The 20,124-nt window shown below is 42.5% G+C and overlaps 1 protein-coding gene across 1 annotated transcript in view; it reads left to right on the forward strand.

Annotated features, from left to right (window-relative positions):
* LOC147702831 (teneurin-2) overlaps nt 1-20,124 on the forward strand; it is a 1,317,719-nt gene that overhangs the window by 1,276,087 nt on the left and 21,508 nt on the right. Inside the window, exons 26-27 of the mRNA XM_086931409.1 lie at nt 3,713-4,009; nt 9,637-11,251. Coding sequence (XP_086787535.1) covers nt 3,713-4,009; nt 9,637-11,251 — 1,912 coding nt within the window. The remainder of the gene's footprint in view (nt 1-3,712; nt 4,010-9,636; nt 11,252-20,124) is intronic.

A 20,124-nucleotide genomic window follows, 5' to 3' on the forward strand; every position in this document is an offset into this window, starting at 1 on the left:
GACGCACTGACAGAGAGACTGCCTTTCTCTCGCTGAGAATCCGCTCCAGTGTTTCCAAGCTCCCCTCACGGGGTATTGGGAAATCGAGTCCCGAGACAGAGATAACAGACCTCTTCATTCTAAAACCAAGGTACAGAGCTGATTAGACCCTAAGAGAAATCTTGGTTAGATTCTTGGAAAAAAAAACTAAACCTAGTAGCCAGATGATGGCTGGAATGGGACACTCTGGAGTACAAGAAGCAGCGACCACTGAAAATCCGTATGTTGGACGCACTGTGAAAACTGTGATGGTGGATGATTCCAAAACAGTCTGTGACATACTCGTGACCATCTGGGATAGGATAGGTTTCCATGATTTGAAGAAATATTCAGATGACATATACCTTGAAAAGATATCACTCATAAAAAATACAAAGAATACAGCTGTTAGGACAGCCCTGTCAAGTCTTGTCTTCCCTACTTCAATTGGTATATTCCAACAACTATAAAGGCAAAAAGATAACACCACAGATCGATCTGCTGACAAGACAACGCCTGCCCTACCTCTCTGCCAGTGTGAGGAGGTCGGCCGAGGCAATGTTGTACCTTATATTTGTTCCTTTGTTTACTGTTTTAGTATTTTGTTTTTTTCTCCTTTTCTCAATTACTATGTTTATTTCATGTTGTCCTCTCTACCAATTTATTGTAAAGCGCTCTGATATCCTTCGGGATCTTGTTCGCGCTATATAAAACTTTATAGATAAAAAATAAATAAATAAATGCCTCACACTTTCACAGGAAATTCTTCACATAAAATCTACCCAGGTCCGTTGAAGGGATTGTTGCCCTTGATTTTTCTGAGGACAGTCATCTGTGAGACAAAAGGGACCCTAGTACATATAGGACTCACTTTTCCTGTTTGTGCTACAGATCACCTTTAAATGGGTGCCCTGTGCGCAAACATTGAAAGTGTGCACTATTATAGTGAATACACTGCCACCCAGGGCAGCCGCAAACTCATGCTGCCCTGGGGCAGCGCATTCAAGTGAAATATGGAGCATCAGCTTCAAAGCCACTCCATGATTCACTGCGCAGCTGGCAACCCGCCTGCACTTCAAAAAGGGACTAGAGATCCCTTTGCAGGCCGATGGAGTGAGCGACTGCATCCCCAAGTGGATGTCTGGGAGGTCAATAGTACCCCTTTTCCCCATCAAACGGCTGCAATCAGAGGGTGCACTGATAGGGTGCCACTTTTTTTGTGTAGTTCACCTTCAGTGCACCTCCTGACAGCTTCTTCTGCCTTTGCTCCCACGTCCATAATATGGTGCGGGCGCAGAGGTAAAGAGATTCCCTCATCTGCATGAAGGCACAATCCCAGGCAAAGGAGGGAATGCATTAGAGATAGCAGGGATGCTACATGTGCACCAGTGCTATCTGTATTACAGAAGAGGCCGCACAAGCGTCTGCTATCCCTTCTGTAATACTAAAGTTCCCCGGGTACTCAAAGTGTGAGCACACGCCCATTGTGCCGCCAGGGCACTTCCTATAATACAGCCCAAGATTATTTCCTCAGAAACAACAGTTAAATCATGACTGGATGAAAAGTATGACAAAAAGAAAACGTACCTAACTTGCGAACCTACAGCCAAACCCTCCATGTTGCAGTGAAGCCCACATTAAAGAGTCCTCCTCAAATGGCCTCATGTGATTCGAAGACTCAGTGGCATTTGAAAAGGGGCCACAAAATTTTAAGGATACAAATGCTCACCAATAAAGGAAAGTAGGTTAATTCAGATATATTATTTGCCATCATTTCTGTTTGCCACTTGCCTTCCATGTCTTTTAATGAACAGAAGCTGTTGTATGTGTGTCATTTTCTGAGAGTCTATAACTTTTCGGGTCCATTTTGTGGTGGTAGTAGCCCCTTCATCACTGCAGCTGTCATTCACAATGAGATCAACGGAAGGCTGAGTTCAGTTGGGCATGGGCTTCAAAGGTTTTCACATCCAGGTTGCCATATTAGGTCCAGACCAAGCCAATATAGCTGAAAACTAAAGTTCTCTAGAGGCTGTAAATTAATTTACAGAATGTGCTGAAGAAATGCTGCTTTATGCTAATCCATTCCCTCAGCTTTACACCCATGTAGGTAGCATCACATATAACGAAACAGGGGCTAAACACTGTAGCTTGTGTGTGTTTGATTTTTCTTCTTGTGCTTGACCATTTTTCTTTGAATCATAGATAATGTTGTCATTTCTCAAGTGAAAAGGTATCACTCAAACTAAGGACATCCTTTCATGGTTTTGACATAAAAAAACATCCAGTGCAGACATCTTTTCAGACTTAAGGTGCCAGTATAGGATTCTGCAAAGGGGAACCATTTGTGATTTTGCGAATGGAGCTTGAGGTTTTGTGGAGTACTTTTATTACAATAGTGACATAAAATTTGTTTTATCGTAAATCATTTTTTGTAATTTTCTACTCAGACGATTGGCTTGCAGTGGTCTACACTCATAGCACATTACTGTTTTTTAGAACAGTGGTATGTGCAGTTGTGCGGCTTGTGACAGGTTAAGTGTTCACATGCGTGCTTTGGTGGTTCTCAGTAATTGCTTTCACAATCTTGAGTTGTTTCATGAAAAAAATATTATGCAACGATGTAATTTTCCACTTTTTAAGTGTAGTATTCTAATAAAATGGCATCAAATGGTGGTGCATTAATCAGTGGTGGCTCCTCCGCTCAGGCGGAAGAGCATCGTCCCACTGCTATTCAGTAGTAAAATAAAATGATAATAACTCAATGTTATTGAATGGGAAAGGAAGAGGGGTTAAGGCAAAAGAGACAAAAATAAGTGCATTAAGTGATTACACCAAACCACACCAAGGGTGAGCAAATCCAGTTGTTCTTTACATCTGGTTGCTAAAAGGAAGATCATAATGGCAACTTCTACTCAGAAAGTGACACCTGAGAAAGCAGGATGTTTATCTATATGTCACTCTTAGATACAGAAACAATTTATTAGTCAAGAACAATGAAGGTTTGAGTGGGATATCAGAGTAACATAGAGATAAACATGTTTTTTGTTAAACCTAAGTGATGACGAAGTTTATGGAGTCATTGTTTATATCTGGGGACTATAGTGCCAGTACAAATTAAAGACCATTCAGATGCCACATTAGCGAAATGGGCAACCTAGATGAGCTTTATGTGCCATTGATGCTTACGAGTGTGTGTCATGTGTGTACAGATTTAAAAACTGACTTATGAATTTCAATGACTATGGAAATACTTGGGCACTCGCAGCCCCCTCCCAGCCTCATCTCATGCCTTGGTCTTTAAGTACCAGACCAGAATCCGGGGTGACCATGGATGTCTCAGCTCTTGTGTAATTCTTAAAGTATATTTTCTCCGACATGTGCTCAGATATAACATGACTAAGCCCAGGGTAAGGCACAATATATTGTGAACTCGGATCCAAATCATACAGAATATTCACAACTGGCTGAGGTGTCTCCCAATATTGTACACATATAAATCATGCGGGCGGGTACTCAGGGCAAGCACTACTAACAAAGCACACAGAATTCGATATAATGTAATCCATGTTCCGTTAGAGCCTTCAGAACAAATCTCTGTAAATTGAGCTTTCTGGTAAAAATAAATTGCAGTATGTGTGTTTTTTTAAGTTCATATTGATTGATGACTTTTCACAATTTTCCAAAATGTCCCCAGGTGCATGGAAGAAACTTGCTCTCCATAGACTTTGATAGAAACTCGCACACAGAGAAAATCTATGATGACCACCGGAAGTTCACTTTGAGGATAGTATATGACCAGTTGGGACGCCCGCTTCTTTGGCTTCCTAGCAATGGTCTTGCTCCTGTCAACGTCTCTTACTTCTTCAATGGGCGATTGGCCGGACTCCAACGTGGCGCTATGAGTGAACGGACTGAGATAGACAAGCAAGGACGGATTATTTCTCGTACATTTGCAGATGGGAAAGTCTGGAGTTACACATACCTTGAAAAAGTGAGTCTATAATATTTCTGCCTCAAAACAGTGCTCATCATTAAGCCAAAAAGGATTTGTTGCCACTCTGTGACTATGCATGAACATTTTGATACAAAGAAACATTGCTATTAAAGGCTTGTACTGTCATTACTTTTACAACTATCCCACTAAACTGATCCATCACCATTGATATTTGTGAAAGTCTTACACATTTACATGTTAAACGTCTATCGAATATATTTGCATATCGAAGGTAATGTAGCAGAGACGATATATGACAGGTAGCCATCCACATTATTCATGTCATCTTTCATTAATAAATGAGAAAAAGAAAGTGGAGTAAGGACTTCTTCATATGTGCTTTCTACATAACCTGATTATATTTTAAGTACTTTAAGGGATATCATAGTGGGCTTTGGGTTCATTTTTCTGTGGTACACATTGTTCTTAGCTCCTTGAACTCTGACATGAACCAAGTGAGTAGACAAGCTCAAACTGCACTTTCTTCAGCCAATCAGGGGAGAATCTATCATTGGTGCTGCAAGTGCAGTGAGAGCGAGGATCAGAGATTTGAGAGGGTCTTTGAATTCCCTTAATTATGTCTGTCTTTCACTACCCAACAAGAAGCCTTAATGTCCCCTCTTGAATTAGGGTCCAGGAAAGCCTTGTTAGGCCACTCATTCTGATTACATCAAGGAAATAGGCACACGGGGATGAACAATAGATCCAGACCATATCTAGAACACAGGGATTTGAACAACACAAGGCCTGTGGTTGTTGATAACTCAACTGGATTAAAAGGCTAGCAATAAAGCATTAAAACTCCCACTAGTGCCGGAGCCCAAACATTGTCAGTGTGGTTTCTGTCTTCTTAATGTTACATTAACAAGATGACTATGGATTTACTTAGACAAGTCATTGGAACTATTGAAACACTAGACAGGGATCATTCCTATATTTCAGCTGATCTAAGGTGAGCTGGAATTTTACATAACAGCGAGGCCGAATATAAGCACGAGTCAAGGTATAAAATGTTCTGCAAGGGGGTCAATACATCTATTGTAAACATGCTCATCTCATCCTTTGCAAAGATGAAGGAATGAGTCTTTCACCCTTCTCCTTTCAAGCTCAGTCCCACTGTTAGTGTTTCTGCATGCATGGAATAAACATTATCACTTTTCTGTAATATTCTGCAGTACTGTGATGTACTGTAAGTAGCCACCTTCACTGCAGTAAGGAGAACCTGCCCCCGTTCTTAGTGCTGTACTGTGCTTACTATACTGAGGAATAATCTGCATCAAGGTACGTGATTCGATATGAGGTGTAGAAGGACACTGTGGGGCATATTATCAAGGACAGGCGATACATTATCGCCGCTTTTATCGGCAGGAAACTGCTGATAAGGCGGCGATAATGGCCTTGATAATATGCTCTATGAATTCCAATCGAAGCCCATGTTAGATGTGAACCCATCTAACATGGGCTTCGATTGGTATTCCATAGAGCATATTATCAAGGCCATTATCGCAGCTTTATCAGCAGTTTCCTGCCGATAAAAGCGGCGATAATGTTTCGCCTGTCCTTGATAATATGCCCCCGTGTTTCAGATGTGTGTCTATGGAGACCTCTATTTCCACTTCACAATATTTAAGACATAAATATGGATGTTCTTTAATGGTACTTCATAATCTTAGGCTAATGAGACTTCCCAATACTTGCTAAATGCAAGGAAATGAGAATGAGGGCCAATAGTAAGTCATGAAAAAGGGCGTGGATCTCTCTAGGGTCACCTTTATCATCTGACTCAACTACAGCACAGGGACCTTTTCCATTTGTGCAGGAACCTAACCACAAACTATTCAGAGCGGTCAGGTTTATGGAGGTGCATTGGGGTAGAATCCCCAGGCATTATCTGCGAGTGCCGTCCCCTTTACTTTTAACCCCAGGGCATACCATTGACAAAATAAAAGAAAAGGGTTTACATCTGCTTCTTTAAAAAAAAAAAAATTGATACACATTTCGTTGCTTGGGGCCGGTGCTGCTGCACAGTGTCACTCACCTGCTTCTTTGTTTGTTGCACTGATGAGTCATCATGAGTCACACACTGCCAGCAACGTCCAAAGTGAACAGCTTTTGCCGGGCTGACGATCTCACCGACCTGAGGCCTGTGAGGTCATCAGCTCGGCAAAAACATTGCCTCGATCACCGGACTCCACCTCCTAATGGCATGGGCGTAAAGAAAGCCCCGGGCGCTTCAGGGTAAAGCCCTGCAGCGGCCGGGGCTTCATGTCAATCATGGTGTGTTGATTATGGTCACCCCACCCTTTCCCAACTCTTGACAGAGTGGGGTGTGTCCCACCCTGTGACGAGCTGGAAAAGGGTGGGGTAGAGGATGCAGACAGGAAGCTGAGAAATCGAGTCTGCGCAGTATGTCATCAGTACTTTTGAAAACACACTGCGCAGGTTCGAGGTGTCTGCTTCCCGCGTTGCAGGGCCGTGGGAGCCATTTGAGCTCCAGCTTGTGTAACTTCACTGGCAGCCGGGAGCTGAGGAGCAGACGGAGGTGCGTGTGTCTGTTGAAGCTTCCCTCCAGGTACAACAGTGCCCCACAGCCCTCAAACCTGTGATTTGATCACCACCAGGCGTAGTAAGTAGAGGGAAACATGTATTAACTGGGCCTCGCTAGCCGCCAATATGTTGAAGACCATAATCCAGGTGACCAGGTCAATTTAAATATATTTTTCGACCTGGATGGGTGATGGGTAAATGTGTTTTACCGTCACAATAAACAGCCGTTTTTCAGCAAATCCCCATCACTACCTAAACATGATTGAGAGCGTGCACATTTGCCATGTTTTATGCCGATTTTATTCATTTTAAGTTTTCGGCAGGACTCGCTGGATTGCTGCTCTCTGATTTCCCTGTGCCTTTATCCTTTGCTCCTCTCTGGTGTTGAGCCTCGCTGTCCATTAATCACTTGAAGTTGGCCGGCTTGGCAGCAGCTTCAGGAGGATTCAAATTTCTGCATCGAGGATGTACACAAACTGTGGAGCAAAGGGTTTGTAAAAGCACTTGCCAGACAGACACACTATGCCTGGGATAGGGTCTGTTTTGGTGAACTTGAAGGCATGCCTGAACTGTTGGGAGTAGTTTTGGGGCAGCTGTGTCTCTAAACCAAACGTATCCAGATTGCCAGTGATTATCCTAAATATCTGACATGCATTTTATTTAGCCATCTTGAATCTACGTTCGGCAGCCCTGTTCTGGAGCAACAGCAAAAACACAATAAGAAGGATCAAAATACACTATTTTTATAAAATTGCAAGTTATTTTTCTGTTCAAGAAGCTGAAGTGTGACTAATAGAGGTGCGCATGCGGGCTCTAGCCTGTTTTCAGCCTGGGTGGGTTGGCATTCTGGGGGGTTGGCAGAGTAACATCAAACTGCAAGGAAACCGAATCTTGTGGCAGGGCTGAGAGAGGTCTCAGCAAGAGAGAGGCAATGAAAGTATGTGCGTCCTTAGCTAGAGACGTGATCTTTCAGGAATTGTAAGTTCATGCCAGTACCATAGCCTTGAAAAAGAATGAGATGAGGAAATGATGACTGATCTCACAAAAAACGATGTGCACCGTTAACATGAACCCCTGATGCAACCCGCGATTCCTCCCTAAATAACCCCCATTTACACCTCATCCTAGCCAAGCCCAGCCCCACCACTCTTGAACTTCACCAGCCGCCACTGTGCGAGTGAGCTTGTAGTGCTGCCTTTTGTTCATCCCCTAATATACAAAATTGTGAGCTCCCTTTGATGTGACTGACCTCTACTTTCTGCAGCATCTCACCCTTATAGAAAAGCCACATATTTTAAGTGTAGACGGAGAAGAGGTGACTATCCCACAACACCCAGCACTGGTTCACAGAGTCTTTTGCCCTCGGTGGGCTACAATACGTATGATGGAAAACTGTTTAGTGATAGAATGGCCTGTGTTGAATTGTTATATTACGTTATTTGATGTGATTTATAAAGCGCATGGCTGTCACTGCACAGGGATGTCCCAGCGCTAAGGAGCAGGGAGAGAGAAGAGCAAGATGATTAAGCTACTGAAATAGCCATGTCTTTACTGCCTTTCTAAACACCAAGAGATTGGGAGTGTTCCTGATATTTGGAGGTAATGAGTTCCATGGAATAGGAGCTAAATTGGTTGAGTGTTCCCATAGTTGGTGTCATGTTCTCCACCATCACCATAACAACAGACATCCTTAGTGCCATTGCAAGCTGAGAAGAGAAGCCTAGAAACGTTTCTGCACTCTTCCTTCTACAGGCTTATAATATGCAAAGCTCAGGGGCACAGTGTAAAGGAGTTTACTATGCCATAGTATTTGTAACACTAAGGACTTCTGGGACAAGGCTCAGTGTCTCACATTTTAGAAGCAGTGTTATTGACAACGAAAAGTAATGAAATGCAAAAAATTGGTGACATAATCTAAGGGCCAGATGTAGGAAGCTCAAATGGGTTCGCAAACGCCAAAATTTGCGGAATTTCGGCGTTTGCGAACTCATTTGAGCAAAATGGTATGTATGTAGCAAATTTCAGTGCAAAATAAGGAATCGTAAATTTGCGATTCCTTATTTTGCGACTGCATTTAAGGAATCTCAAAGTTTGCGATTTCCTAAATGCAATGTATGAAGCAAAAAAAAATTGCTAATTGTCCTTAAGGCATTGCAAATTGCCACCAACTTCAAGTTGGTGGTAATTTGCGAATTTCTTAAAAATGCCCATTTTTGCATTTTTCAAAGTGCCATGTGATGCACATACATCCATGCTTATTTCAGGAGTGCAACAGGGTGTCCTTTGGACACCCCTGCACCCTTGAAATTATTCTCAATTTGCGATTAGCAAATTGTGATTCGCAAATTGAGAATATTTTCACATTCATTCCTATGGGCCTCCTGGGTAATTATTCCTTAATTGCGATTAGCAATTTGCTAATCGCAATTAAGGAATTTTAAGAAATCGCTAAAAAAATAGCAAATTTCTACATACATACCATTTTGCAATTCTCAAATAGCGATTCCTTAAAAATCCCTATTTGAGAATCGCAAAAGTGTATCTTGATACATCTGGCCCTTAGTCACGTAAATTTGCTCATTTCTAGAACAGCAATGATGTATACATTCAGCGAGGCTTCCCGTTTTTACTCTGCCGCAAACAGATATTCTTCAAATATTCCCATCTATCTCGTTCTTTGTTTTTAATAAAAGAAACCTACTTGATCAGTTTATAGTTACTGAATGAAAATTGTTACTCATTATGCTGCCCAAATAAGAATACACTACTGAATTAACCTGGACAATGCTAAAATGCTTTTCCCTGATGAACTTAGAGCTTTAACCAAACCATTTATTTAATTCTTTTTTCAACTGTTTACATTGATTCAGAACAGTTTCAATATGAACAAAACTAAAAAGCTGTGCTGTTATTTTTTCTATTTTACATGATAAAAATTAAGAGCTAGGAACAGTCGACTATTAATTAGCATACACACATTCATGAACAATATTTTCGAATTTCTAAAGGTTTGTGAATGTGAATGTTCAAGATCCTGCACTGTTTGAACATAAACTTTGTTTTTCTCCTTTTCACAGTCCATGGTGCTCCTACTCCAGAGCCAAAGGCAGTACATATTTGAGTATGATGCCTCTGACCGCCTTCAAGCAGTCACCATGCCCAGTGTTGCCCGCCATAGTATGTCCACTCACACATCCATTGGCTACATTCGCAACATCTACAACCCTCCAGAGAGCAACGCTTCTGTCATCTTTGACTTCACTGAGGATGGGAGGGTTCTGAAAACATCTTTCCTTGGAACTGGTCGACAAGTCTTCTACAAGTATGGAAAGTTGTCCAAATTGTCTGAAATTGTGTATGACAGCACCGCAGTTACCTTTGGATATGATGAAACCACTGGAGTCTTAAAAATGGTTAGCTTGCAGAGCGGTGCATTCTCTTGCACGATCCGCTATCGAAAAATAGGACCACTGGTTGACAAACAGATTTACAGATTCTCCGAAGAAGGCATGGTTAATGCGAGAATTGACTACACATATCATGATAACAGTTTTCGAGTAGCAAGCATCAAGCCAGTCATAAGTGAAACTCCCCTGCCAGTTGAGCTTTACCGTTACGATGATATCTCAGGCAAAATTGAGCACTTTGGCAAATTTGGTGTTATCCATTATGATGTGAACCAAATCATCACGACAGCTGTGATGACACTCACTAAACATTTTGACACTCATGGACGTATCAAAGAAGTTCAGTATGAAATATTCAGATCGCTAATGTACTGGATGACTGTCCAGTATGACAGTATGGGACGAGTTACCAAGAGAGAGCTAAAACTAGGTCCGTATGCCAACACAACCAAATATACCTATGAGTATGATGGAGATGGACAGTTGCAAAATGTGGCAGTAAACGATCGACCCACTTGGCGCTACAATTATGATTTGAATGGAAACCTTCACTTACTACATCCTGGTAATAGTGCTCGATTAATGCCGTTACGTTATGACTTGCGAGACAGAATTACACGCCTTGGTGATGTGCAGTACAAAATTGATGATGATGGCTTCCTGGCCCAACGGGGCTCAGACATATTTGAATACAATTCAAAAGGGCTTCTAACTAGAGCTTACAACAAAGTCAGTGGGTGGAACATTCAGTACCGTTATGATGGATTAGGCCGCAGGGCATCCTATAAAACAAACTTGGGTCATCACCTTCAATTCTTTTATGCAGACCTTCACAATCCAACCAGAGTAACCCATGTCTACAACCATTCTAACTCTGAAATAACCTCACTGTACTATGATCTACAGAGCCACCTTTTTGCCATGGAAAGCAGTAGTGGTGAAGAGTATTATATTGCATCCGATAACACAGGCACACCTTTGGCAGTTTTCAGTGTCAATGGTCTCATGATCAAACAGCTTCAGTACACAACATATGGAGAGATATATTTAGATTCCAATCCTAACTTCCAGTTGGTGATAGGCTTTCATGGGGGACTGTCAGACCCATTGACAAAACTGGTGCATTTTACTCAAAGAGATTATGACATCCTGGCGGGGCGATGGGCATCACCAGAATATGGAAGGTGGAAAAATATTGGCAAGGATCCAGCTCCATTCAACTTGTACATGTTCAAGAACAATAACCCCCTCAGCACCGAAATGGACCTAAAGAATTATGTTACTGGTGAGTCATGACCACTTTTTTATTGATGTCAATAGCTTTTTGTGCTTTTGTATGACTTTCTAGAAGAAAATTGTGAAGGGATTCAAAAATGGCATTGTCAGAAGAACACATTGGCATCAGATTTAGCAAGAATAAAATGGGTGGGTGGAAGGAGTTGGGACAATACAGAATTGTTACCGAAGAAACGGAGATAGGGCATATTGACAGTTCACATATTTCTCTTACTACATCACAAAATAAGAATGCCTAAGTAGACGTTTATGAAATCGTTAAAAAAATCCTCGGCAGGGCAAAGATCCTCAGGCAGCATGGCAGCTCAGCACAGCAGTAAAACAGTTCCTTAAGAACTGTCAGTCAATCAGAGTTGCAATCTTTGTAGCACAGCAGTCCTTACTCCTGGCAGAGTTCTTCACAGGTCTAGTAATGAACTGTCTTGGTAGGATCAGAGCCCCAGTATGTATATCAAAATGGGCCTATGAAGTGGGGGTGACTACAGAGCAGGCCCCTGAAGTGCATAGGTCCCATTTAATCCCAGCCCTTTTTGCCAGTCTATCTGTGGGAGTGGGGATAATCAGCCCTTTGTGTGGGAAACAGGACACTGCCTATTCAGGTGTAAGTGTTAGTTCCCCTTCTCTCAGCCTGCCCAAAAAGAACTATCAGAATGCAGATTAGATCTCTATCACACCCACTCTTACTATGTTTGTGGCTGACTAGAGGGAATTCACAAAGTGTAGCTGTCACCCACCCCAGACGTGTATTGGAGACAGGCTGCAGACACACAGATCTAAGTTAACAGCAGAGAAATATCCACTTTCTGAAAATTGTATTTATGAAATAGTAATGTTATTTCCAACTTTACCAGCAAAGAGGATTTATCATTACACTTCCAAATATATAAAACATGATGCAACTCACATTTCAAATTGGGAATTACAGCTTAAAAGTGTATTAAGGAATTCCCAATGCTAGCCTATGAGAGGAGTAGGCCTCACAATAGTGACAACTGAATGTAGCTGTTTGTCACTACCAGGATATGAAAACCTTACCAGTAAATGCCCTTTTACTTACACAGCACCCTGTCCTATGGGCTACCAAGGGCTTACCTTAGGAGTGACTTACATGTAATAAAAGGGAGGTTTAAGCCTTGGCAAGTAGTTTTAAATGCCAAGTAGAAGTGGGAGTAAACTTTACAAACCGGTCCTTCAGTGACAGAACTAAGGCAGGTTTGAAAGGCTACTTGTGTGGGTGGCACAATCAGTGCCGTAGGCCCATTAGTAGCATTTAATTTACAGGCCCTAGGTATGTGGTGTACCACTTTACAAGGGACTTACAAGTAAATTAAATATGCCAATCAGGTGTAAACCAACTATACCATGTTTACAGGAAAGAACATATTCACTGTAACACTGGTCAGCAGTGATAAAGTTTTCAGAGTCCTACAGCAAACAAAAAGATCAATAAAGGAGGAGTAGAAAGGCAAAATGTTGGGGTGACCCTTCAGAGAAGGCAATTTTCCAACAACTTCACTAATTTGTAAAGTTGATTTTGAGTCAATAGAGCAGAGGACAGCTGAAATTGGTCACACAGTGCCTTAATGTGGGCGGACCTCCAGGTAAGTGATGGTTTTATGTATCTGTGTATCATTTGCACATATAGGACAGCCATGATGTATGCTATTGTGTGTGTGCACTGACTTCCTTACCAATCTGCTTTTGTGGTATTGCTCTCAGGTAAACTTTGAATTTGAGGGTTTTGGTAAAGACGAAATACAAAAGGGCACTATACACCTTCTGTTGCTATATAGCCATATCTGTTCAGCCTCTGACACAGTGAAGGAACTTTGGAAGATTGAACAATTAGGGGGTCATTTGCAAAGGCAACACATAAAAAAAGAAGAATGACGGTCAGATAATCAGCATACTATTAGTAACTTAAATGAACATTTAGTAATGTTGTCAAGAAGCGTTGATGGTACAATAAATGGCACCACTTATGGTCCAGTAATTTATCTATATGTGGCCAGAATGCTGACACTAATGCACACTATGTATGCTTTTGATCATGTGGTCAAATTTGCTTTCAGATTCACGTTGTGTCATTGGGTAACAGGTTTTCCAGACCTCAAAAAAAGGATGAGTATAGAATAGTCAGAGGGAAAGATCAACTTTGATATATAATATTAAAATACGCTTTCTCCATGGAAATGAATATATAAGTAAACAACTCCACTTCCATACTCTTCAACCTATCTATCAAACAGGAAGGCTCCTCCGCTAAGGTGGGTGATCGTCGCCCCACTACTCTAAGTATAGAGCAAAGTAAAAATAAAATGAAAATAATAGAACGTTATTATCATTTTATTTTTGTATCTGCCTTTAAGCTCCATGTTTGGGCGGGGAGGGCTGGAGTCGCATGATGCCAGCAGAGGGAGGAGTAGTGGGTACACCATAAGTGCACATGTCCTCCACCTGCTTTATTGTACAGCCTGGGTAAAGAATATGCACTGCCTCACAGTCCCTCTTTGAGTGATGAACCACGGTGCTCAAACCAACCACAACGCTGCTGTAAGTCAGCATCCTTTTTTTCAGTTTTTTTCTACTCCCCCCTGGCTGCGACCCCCCACCACCGTTCCCTACCAGCCATCACTGCTATCAAAGTTGATTTTTCTGAATCATGTTATGTTATGTTGCGTAGCTGCCCCAGCAATGGGACATCCAAGCGCTTGTCCTAAAAGAGCGCACTACAAAAAGCAACCTATCTCAAAGTGCAGCAGGAAGCAGATTTGCCCACAACCTCATTGTGAGGCAAAGCACCTTCAAGCGTATTAGTGCTGGGGCTGTGTTATCATGTGTAAGTTGAAAGGCATCATGATATGCTCAGCTGCACTAAAAAAGTCACAATGTATACCGATAGTGTGGCAAACAGCAAGTCTCAAGGTCTTGCAATGAATGGCTGGTCCTCCTCTACACGGATTACCTCCTCACCGCAATTCCAATAAAATGTGGGAAATGTAAATATTTTTTTGCTATTAAAAAGGTGTTGAATGATAGAACATGAAAATGAATACAAAAATTAGCCCTAGCTCAAGATAAGTGGCAGAGTTTTCTTTGTAAGAAAGTTGATGTAGCCCTCCTAATGAGAAGTGAAGTGTTCCAAGGCACAGCTCTTCTCCCTGGGTGCTCAGAATCAGATTCAGAAGTAAAACAAGTTCAGATCTGGAGTCTGCCAATTAGCTAAATGTGCCAATGTTGGTGTTAATTTGCGCCCATGTTTCGCCGGTGCTCAGCGACACACTTATTTCTTAAAATCGTCACATATTTATAACAGTCTATCACATGTCTGTCCGGTCTGTCTGTGCCCGCCATCAGAGTGTTTAACTGTTCAGCTACAGCAAAAGGACAAAATACCAGCTCGCCCGGACCAGTATTATAGCTCTTCGCAGTCTGCAGTGACAGTAGGTCACACAAGCCTATTGAGAAATATCTTTGTCCCTGGCACTTATATTTTTTTTAACAATTTAAGGACTGGCTAATATTATCAGTCAAATTAGGTCATGCGCATCCACACTTCTACTGAAGTAGGCTACTGCCATGTTCTAAATTATCCCTAGCACAGCAATGTACTGTCTCTACATGATTAGTAAAAAGGAAGAAAAGATAATGAGGACAATGATGTAAAAAGAAAGAACAGGATCGCAAGGTATTTAAAAAAAACAGCGCTCTCCCCGCCTAAAGGAAACTGAAGGACCACTTCAGGTAAGGAAGGCTACGTGCCGGCGTGATGAACTTAACAGAAAAACCTGTACTTCGTCCAAGCAAATTGCGATTCTCCTATTAACATGGCCAGAGAATCTGGATTTCATTAAAGACACGAAGGCTAACATTATGCATTATCTTTTAATGCACTCACAAGCAGCCGCAGTACATCTTAAACAAATAGTTCTAGAATGGAATGAACAAGAGGTATGAAAGGCATGAGCACTAAGGAAACAGCCTCTTTTAAATGTGGATCAAAAAGGAAAGTTCCAAGGGATCAGCATCAATAAGTTCTTGAGAAAGGAAAGTCCATCGAAATTGAAATGGAGAGGCGAAGATAAGAAATGGTGAATAAATGAAGATGCTTGAATAATTATTCAAATTCCTTAAGTTGAAGTATCTGAAAAGAAAAGAAACAAGTTAGCAAATGAGATAAAATAACACTGAAAAATCAGAGCATGCCAACCACGCGTGTGCATTTGATGTATGTAGAGAGAGAGAGAGCTGACATGGAAACATGACTCGTACCCGAGAATTATGTCACAGATGAAATTATCAAAGCTCTGTACTAGTCATACAGCAATACGATAGGGTCCACACTAAACCCTAGGTCATAACCTATCTACTTACTTACTTTTGATGTCATGACCATTAATTCACTTGCCTTTCCTGAGCCAGAAAATATCACGAGCTTTAACCAGTACAAATTGGGCTGTTAACCACATGGCTGCTGGGCGTTTCCCCCCCCTGTGCTGGAAAATGCCATTTTAGTGGCACCATGACGAGCTCAGCTCGTCATCAGCACACGACACCTTTTGGTGATGACGAGCTGAGCTCGTCATCAGCATCGAAAGGGTTAAACTGTTTCAACTTCTCACAAGATGGCAGATGGGGAATACAGCCTCTCTTCCTAGGATGACTCACCAACAGATTACTGGGCTAGTAAACAAAATTACCCCAGGAACCCATAATTAGGGGGTCATGTGTGGCAGGGGGGAAAGGTGTGAAGTCTCAAGGGAAGGAGCTTGAAAAGCAGCTTTTGACACTTAGTTTTCACATAAATTAAAACTAATCTGCTGCAAAGAAGTTGGCAACTTGGACAAATGTGGCAGTGAACCAGATCTAGCTTGCTTAATTGATCACAAACGTATGTATATTAAAATATCTTACAGTGTTATGACACCTGCTGCAGAGATCTTTGTGTGCCCAGGAATTTTGAGAATATTGAAGCAGTAAGATAGCTCTGGTGGTTAATGCATTTCTGAGAGAGTTATGTGCTTTGTCCAGTCACAGTTTAAAAAGTAGCATAGAGTTTTAATGTGCCGGCTGGAAAACATATAGTGCAACATATAGCTATCGGATTTGTATTAATATTTATAAGTTAGTGGGATACTGCTTTTGTTACTTCCAGTTCATACGTTTCTATCCTTCTAATGTAACACAGAGATTAATTTACCAGCATCAACAAGCTACATGCAAACTTCATTTCTTGGGTTTAGTTCCATATTGTTTTTTCTCAATCTGTTATTGTTCTAAGTTTGCAAAAAGTGTTCATTTAGGAAGTAATAAAGTCATGTTAGCACAGACAACCCTAATCAGTGAGGTACATTTTATATCCAGTCTTTGGTTTTTTCCCCCAACCATACACTCTTAACATATAATGTCTACAAGTATGGATGATAATGTGATTCCTACACTTTATATTCCTCATTGATTTATATAATTTTTCCTGCACGTTGATTTACACACGTGTATATTTATTGTGTCTGTCTGTGTGTGATGTAAAGTGCTCTGAGACCCTAAGTTAGGGTGAATTTCACCAGAAAAGAATTAAACAAAAAATAAATTAAATAAATTAGTAAGAGCCAGTTAAATAGTTATTTGTGTTACTTGTGTAGTCAGCCAGGCAAATACATGTGCTATTGTACAGTGCAAGATCAAAAAACATTGGTTCTTATTAGAAATGCAACTGGTTACAAGATGCAAGGACAAGCAGCTCAATTGCAAGATACAATGGGACTGTTCGAGGATATAGTATGGAGAAAAAAAAAAGTTGTCATATATTGATTGTGTTAAAAATTATCTGTATTTTTCTTAAATTCAAATATGTGAAGTATCCCACATGAACAACTGAACCAAAAACAAACAATAAAGGACAATATATTTATTCAGACAGTACAAAAAAATAAATATAAGTTTCTAAACTGTGACAAGAGACCACATGACTAAATCATCAAAAGGCAAGTGACCCCTTTTATCAATCAAAGGGTCGGATAATTGGTTTGTTTGCATGTGCCGATGACGTTTCAACCATCTTTGACATATGGGGTCTATTCAGGACTAAAGGATAAAGGATAATGGATACTCCTGATGGAATCCTAATTAATTCAGAAAGAGGACACATCCCCAGAGTGTAAAGTAAAGGGGAAGGGCAACCTGGGCAGGAATCCCAAGGAAATGCAAGTGCATCACAAGCAATTGTTCGGATTGGATTGGGTTGGCTGACATGTACACAGGGGCAAGGCTGGATCTCAGCAGCTTTCCGGGATTCATTTCTGCCACACAGCTCTTGTGCCTCTCTGCAGAGTGGCCAGCTCATTTCTGAACCAATCGTGGTGTTAGGCTGTTCCAGTCCAAACACTCACTTGTGATACACTTCGATCTTCTTGGGGTTCCCACCTTTAAGAAAGATACAGATAGTTCTTAACACAATCAATGTATGACTACTTCTTCCTCGAACAATCCTATTGTACCTTGCAATTGAGCTTGTCCTTGCAGCTTGTATCCAGTTGCATTTCTAATAAGAGCTGTGTCTTTTTGACACTGTTTAATTCCCTGCTTCTTATTGTGTAGGGTTGGCTTTTGTTTTTGTTAGAATTCTTACAGGGCAAGCACATCTCCTACCAAGGGGAGTTGAACAAACTAAAAAACTTGCCTCCACATGTAAATTGAAATGTAAATGTAAATGTAATTTATATTTATATAGCGCATTATCACCAACGGTCTCTAAGCGCTTGCTTTGGGAACCCGTCCTGGTTTTTCCCTGTGAGATAACCTGTACTGGGCACCCCCAAGGTAAAAGCCAGGCATCCCGCTGCGGGGGGCCATAGTGGAGATTAAGCAAACTATTGCCCGGAGTTGCAGAGTGTGAACCCGTGATTCGAGCAGGCACCGAAGCAAGAATTATCGAGTCCGTGGACATTTTTGGGCTCAAGACCCTTCCGCATTAGGAATTGAACCCTGGTCCCAGGTCTGACCTCTGCTTCATGGTTTGCCTCCTCTAACCATTGAGCCACACTTCTCCACTCACACATCATAGTTACTATAGTGCTTGGCAGGTGATAAGCTCTAGGTGTTAGGTTACAGGGGGCTCCCAGACAGAATGATACTTGAACAAAAGAAGGGCTGATGGTCCTTTAAATCATACCATTGTTTTGGGCCTGCAGGTTGCTGCTTCGAGCAAATGGAAAGCAGAGAACTTGCTGGCGCTGCTGAACTGTGTCCCATGTCAGAATATGACACCAGGGAAAATTCAACATTTTTCCTTGGGCCAACCAAATCCCAGATATGACCCAGAAATAACTTCTAGAACCTGGATCCAACATGAGCACCCTACTTTCCAGCACTGCCTAATATGAGAAAAACAAATGCCAACAATGACTGCCAGAACCAGGTTCCGGCAGGATCCAACTACTTTCCCGCACTTCCTAATATGAGAAAAACAAATGCAGCTCAAAAGGGATGCATTCGGCAGGAATCACAAAGAAACAGTCCTCCTCTACACAGAGAGCCACATCATCCTATGCGTCGCTCTTCCCTCTACAGAAAGAGAGAAGAGAAAGAGTGGCCCATTGTAACGGGGTGCCCCTGGCGCCCCCTGTGGTCGAAGTAACTTGTGGACCCCCCTTTGTATTTCCACAGCCCAGCCTAAAATCACCGTGTTGGCACCAAGTGGAGGAAGCATACAGCGGAGACGAAGAAGACCTGTGTAGCAGCCCCTTTAAATGTTCTCCAGGTGATGAGGGGGAGTGGCCAAACTACACTAGAAAAGACGCAGGTGAGACGGAAGAGGTGTGTCTGTACACCGGCGGAGCAGCTTGGAAGAGGAGCGGAACAGAGCGAAGCCGAGACGAGGAGGACAACGAGTGGTGGGACGAGGACTCCCCGGACTGGAGAACACAGCGACGGATCCGGACAAGGGAGCCTACGGAGGAGGCAGTGCCATACGAGGAGTTCCAGCGGATGCTGGACGTTCCCCAGGACTTCCGACAGGACGACAACGCAGACCCGGAGCAGAGCCCGTCGGACATCAGCCCCGCAGAGGAGAGGCGGTCGGGGAGACTCGAGAGAGACGGCGAAGAGGACGTCCATAGTGTCGAGGAGGAGAGAGCGGATCGAGAGGAGCCCCGCCGAGACGAGAGACTGCCAGCGGCATCCGGAGGACCATCGGAGCCAGGACCCGAGCCTGGAGGCCACCGACACCGCGATCCGCCCAGCCACTCCCCTGGAGGGGCGTGGCTTCACGAGGTACGTGAGCGCATAGCGGCTTGGATCGGGAAACGGGCAAGGCGCTAGAGCGCTTCAAGAGAGAGACGGGAAAGGGGAGGGTGCAGATTGGCCCCTACTGCTCTTAGTAGACTCACAGTTGAAAGGGGGTACTGTCTACAAAAGCTTGGGAGCACTTTTCCGAAGTCAGAACACTCACTTTTCCCCCCCCCTCACTGGTGAATGGGATTTAGAAAGAGAAAGGCCGTGACAGTAACGCGCTTGTTCTCCCTTTATTTACATATCTCCTGGGTGAGAAAGCGACACGACGGAGCAGGACGGAGCAGAACGAAGGCGGACCTTAAAGTCAAGGCGCACCGAGGGGGTCCTGTCAAAGAGTCGGGCAGAAAGGAGTCGGTCACCAAGGAAGCACCCGGGCAGGCCCAAAAGCACTGACCAACTTTTGTCATCAATAAAATCTTTTTCTTTGATCACTAAGACCCGCCTACTGCCTATTCCTGTGGTCCCGCTTACAGTGGTGGAGAATGCAGGCAATCTGACCATCTGTGACGACAAGATGGATGAGGTGGTGCAGTCATTGGTAAAAGGACAAGAGAGATTGGAGTGGGCCAT

Source organism: Lissotriton vulgaris, chromosome 7 (genome assembly GCF_964263255.1).
Source record: "Lissotriton vulgaris chromosome 7, aLisVul1.2, whole genome shotgun sequence".
Taxonomy (NCBI): Eukaryota; Metazoa; Chordata; class Amphibia; order Caudata; family Salamandridae; genus Lissotriton; species Lissotriton vulgaris.